At 47.1% G+C, this 4,075-nt stretch overlaps 1 protein-coding gene across 1 annotated transcript; it reads right to left on the bottom strand.

Moving 5' to 3' along the window:
• Positions 1 to 1,029: 1,029 nt before the first annotated feature.
• On the bottom strand, positions 1,030 to 3,290 carry tbxa2r (thromboxane A2 receptor). Its single transcript, XM_078423595.1, has 2 exons — positions 2,434 to 3,290; positions 1,030 to 1,319 (listed from the first exon to the last, which is right to left on the bottom strand). Exons 1-2 carry the CDS (start codon positions 3,223 to 3,225, stop codon positions 1,074 to 1,076), a joined length of 1,038 nt encoding a protein of 345 aa, XP_078279721.1. The 5' UTR covers positions 3,226 to 3,290; the 3' UTR covers positions 1,030 to 1,073.
• Between the last annotated feature and the right edge of the window lie 785 nt (positions 3,291 to 4,075).

The following is a 4,075-nucleotide window of genomic DNA, read 5'->3' as shown; positions in this document are numbered from 1 at the left end:
ACATATTCTTGATTAGAACGGGTGTCAAGGGTTATGGGGAGAAGGCAGGAAAATGGGAGTAGGAGGGAGAGATCAGCCATGATTGAATGGCGGAGTGGACTCGATGGGCCGAATGACCAAATTCTACTCCTAAAACTTGTGAACTTGTGAGCAAAGTGCTGGAGTAAGTTAAGAAATGTTTTGGGTCAGGACTCTTCTTCAGACTGATTGTAGTGGGGTGGGGGGTGGGGGGGAGAAAGTTGGAAGAGAGGTAGGTCCGGGACAAAGTCTGGCGAGTGATAGGTGGATACAGATGAGCAGGGTTACATGATGTTCCAATCAACAGAACAATTAGTCACAGAACACAATTCTTAAGGAGGTTTGACAGTCTTAAACTTCAATACATTCAAAACTCCGCTGCCCGTCTACTCACACACACCTCGATCCGTGACCATATCACCCCCGTCCTTTATAAACTCCACTGGCTCCCCATCCCCCAGAGAATCCAGTACAAAATCCTCCTCATAACCTACAAAGCCCTCCATAACCTGGCCCCATCCTACCTGACCGACCTCCTCCACAGGCACACTCCCACCTGCACCCTCCGCTCTGCCGCTGCCAATCTCTTATCCCCCCACATCCGGACTAAACTCAGATCCTGGGGGGACAGGGCTTTCTCCATCGCTGCTCCCACCCTATGGAACTCATTACCCCAAACCGTTAGAGACTCCCCCACACTCACCACATTCAAAACATCGCTGAAGTCTCACCTGTTCAGTACTGCCTTCAACCACTGAAGGTCACCTCACCTACTGTCTCCTTTCTCTGTTCATTTATTTATTTACTTATTTATCTATTTATTAATTTCCCTATGTTCTCAAAATCTCTGTAAAGCGTCTTTGAGTATATGAAAAGCGCTATATAAATAAAATGTATTATTATTATTATTATTATTAAATTCACAATTATTGTTTGCAATCAATGTTACACGTACTACAATGAAGCAAGCTTTAATATAATATAAAATACATTATTTACAAATAAGTATATCTAAAGTTTATTTTGGCGGCAGTCCGTTCAGCCAAAACTGTGTACTAGGAGGCTGTTACTGAGCCTTGTGTAAATCTTCTACTGTACGATGCATTTATAGTGGGATATAATGAAGATATTGAAGGTCTTGATCGTAGACTTGGGTTGAACTTCCTCAGAACTGATCTTCTAAACAATATGTAAACCCAGGGATCCAGGATCTGGTTCCATGTGGCGATTCGAATGCAGGTAATTAGAGTTTTACCGTCTTGTGCATTGTCGGCCATCAAGGTCTTGTTGCAGATAAATATCTGTGGGAATCAACAAACAACGAGTGTTACTTCAGTGATCCACAGAATCCACAGGGAGACACATGACTGCAGAAACTGGTTATCTAAAAAAAGACACAATGTGCCGGAGTAACTCAGCGAGTCAAACAGCATCCTTGGAGAACATGGATAGGTGACGTATGGAAGAAGACCTTTCAGCCCATCGTGCCAGGGCTAATGGAAACAGAGCTACCTAACCTAAGCTTGTGTTCCTCTTTAAGATCTGTGGTCCTGCAGACCACTGTTCTTTAGTTTAGTTTAGTTTAGAGACCTGTACGTCTTTGGAGTGTAGGAGGAAACTGGGGCATCCAGAGAAAACCCACGCGTTCATGGGGACAATGTACAAACAGCACCCATAGTCAGGATCATACCCGCTGGCACTGTAAGGCAGCAACTCTACTGCTGCAAAACTCTGTATAATATACTCGACCAAGTGGACCCATTGGACCCAAACCTCTCCTGCATTGGTTCAGCACCCTCTCCTCCCCCCCTCCCCTCTCCCCCACAAACACCCCCTCCCCCCCACAAACACCCCCTCCCCGTCCTTCCCTTCTCCCCCTCCCCTCCCCATCCATCCCCTCCCCATCCCTCCCCTCCCCATCCCTCCCCTCCCCATCCCTCCCCCTCCCCCCCCACTCCATCCCCTTCAACCCCCCTTATCCTCCTCCCCCTCCCTCTCTCCACCCCCTCCATCCACCGCCTCCCTCCCTAGGAGATAGATTTAAACTTTAAAATGTGAATAACTTAAAAAATATAACACCGATTTCAATGAAACTTCTTCCATTAGCACCAAAGGGACGACCGTGAGTAAGGTGGGCCTAAAATTGTTGCGCTGTCGTGAACCGTTTCGGCTGTAGTTCAGGAACAAACAAACAAACAAACGAGAGTTTTAGTATATAGATAGTATCATGGCACCACATATCGCAGCAACACATGGCACCATAATATAACACATTAACACTGGAGAATGAGCTTCATGGCATTTGTCCTTCATCTCGATGTGTCGGCTTCTACGATTACTAGTCTGCTTTGGAAAGGTCAATTAGTAAGTTATCCAGTAATTAGTTGTATTGCAATCTGATGAATTGATACATACCAACAGTGGAGCCCAGCAGACTGTGGCGATAACCATTATACCTAGGAGTTGGACCATCATTTCTACTTCGTGATCTCTCTTCCTTTGAACACTGAGACTCCTGAAGCAAACTTTGAACAGTGTTACCACGCTGATTGTATTCAGGAAAACAGACACTGCCAGAGATAACAGGCCAACGCTAGAAAACAGTATTGAAAATGCAACATCATTTGAGCTGTTTGTCATGTTGAAGAAACACCAGGAGTTGGGCCACTGGTGCACGTAATGCCCCAGGCCGCAAATGGGCAAGAGGGCAATGCAGAAGGCAAACAGCCAGACGAAGAAGACCGTGCTCCAGGCCCGTCGTTTCGAGGCGTTGGTGGAACGCAGAAAGGGCTTGTTTATGCCTAGAAACCTCTCCACTGCCATGGTGGCTCCCAGCAGCAGCGGGGAGAGCCCGAAAAAGACCATGGAAAATCCCAGGAACCTGCAGAGGTGCATCTGAGGGTCCACTTCATCCCAGCTGAATTTGGTGTGGTGGTAGGTCAGGACGATGGACGAGGTGGTGGCGAGGCCTAGCAAATCCGTCAACACCAAGCCGCAAAGGAATAGCAAAAAGGAAGACCTCGAGCGGCTCCGTGCTTTTCTGTAGGCGCTGATGAGGACCACCAGTGCAATGGAGTTGGAGAGGAGCCCGACAGCTGAGAACGCGGTTGAAAACCAAGGGGAGGCGTGCAAGCTGCCGTTGGTACAGTTGTTTTGGTTCACCATGGTGGCGTTGCAGGCGTTTGCTTTCCCAGCGACTTCCCGCATGAGGATGAAGACCAGTGGTTTCTTTACTAGAGCCGTCCACAGTTCCAATAATTTACGCTCGGGACTCCTGCAAGAACGCAAAGGATCAATTTAACGTGTTTCTACAAGGCTGCCCTTATTGCAATAAGAGAAACAAAAGTGTAGGAGGATCGCAGTGCTGTCAGGCAGCATCTGTGGCGGGAATGTAAAATCTAAACACAAAGATTTACCTGGAAAAATTTGCCCTTTCCTTTTTGGAGTTTCAGACTTTAGAGATACAGCATCCTTTGGCTCACCAAATCCATGCCGACCAGCGATCGATCACCACATACATTAGCACTATCTTGCTCGCTAGGAACAGTTTACAATTTTACAAAGCTAATTAACCTGTAATTAACTGCACGCCTTTGGAGTTTGGGGGGAAACCGGAGCACCCGGAGAAAACCCACGCAGGTCATGGGGAGAACGTTGTACAGACAACACCCGTTGTCAGGATTGAACCCGGGTCTCTGGCGCTGTAAGGCAGCAACTGAACTGATGTGCCACTGTGCTGCCTTTAAATTTTATTTCGTTAGGAAAACTCAATGCCAACCAATGATGCTAACAATTTCTAATTTTTCAGTCAGAGAGTTGTAAATGTGTGGAATTCACTGCCTCAGAAGACAGTGGAGGCCAATTCTCTGAATGCATTCAAGAGAGAGCTAGATAGAGCTCTTAAGGATAGCGGAGTCAGGGGGTATGGGGAGAAGGCAGGAATGGGGTACTGATTGAGAATGATCAGCCATGATCACATTGAATGGTGGTGCTGGCTCGAAGGGCCGAATGGCCTACTTCTGCACCTATTGTCTATTGTCTAACACAGAACACAGAA

Source organism: Rhinoraja longicauda, chromosome 28, assembly GCF_053455715.1.
Source record: "Rhinoraja longicauda isolate Sanriku21f chromosome 28, sRhiLon1.1, whole genome shotgun sequence".
Classification (NCBI taxonomy): Eukaryota; Metazoa; Chordata; class Chondrichthyes; order Rajiformes; family Arhynchobatidae; genus Rhinoraja; species Rhinoraja longicauda.
This window is presented reverse-complemented; position numbering and strand designations above follow the sequence as displayed.

What these genes read in the sequence shown, in the direction of transcription:
- tbxa2r (XM_078423595.1), bottom strand. Translation starts at nt 3,225, where the DNA reads ATGCGGGAAGTCGCTGGGAAAGCAAACGCCTGCAACGCCACCATGGTG. An exon ending in TCTGCTGGGCTCCACTGTTG is followed by an intron (nt 1,320 to 2,433) that starts GTATGTATCAAT and finishes TGATTCCCACAG; the next exon opens with ATATTTATCTGCAACAAGAC.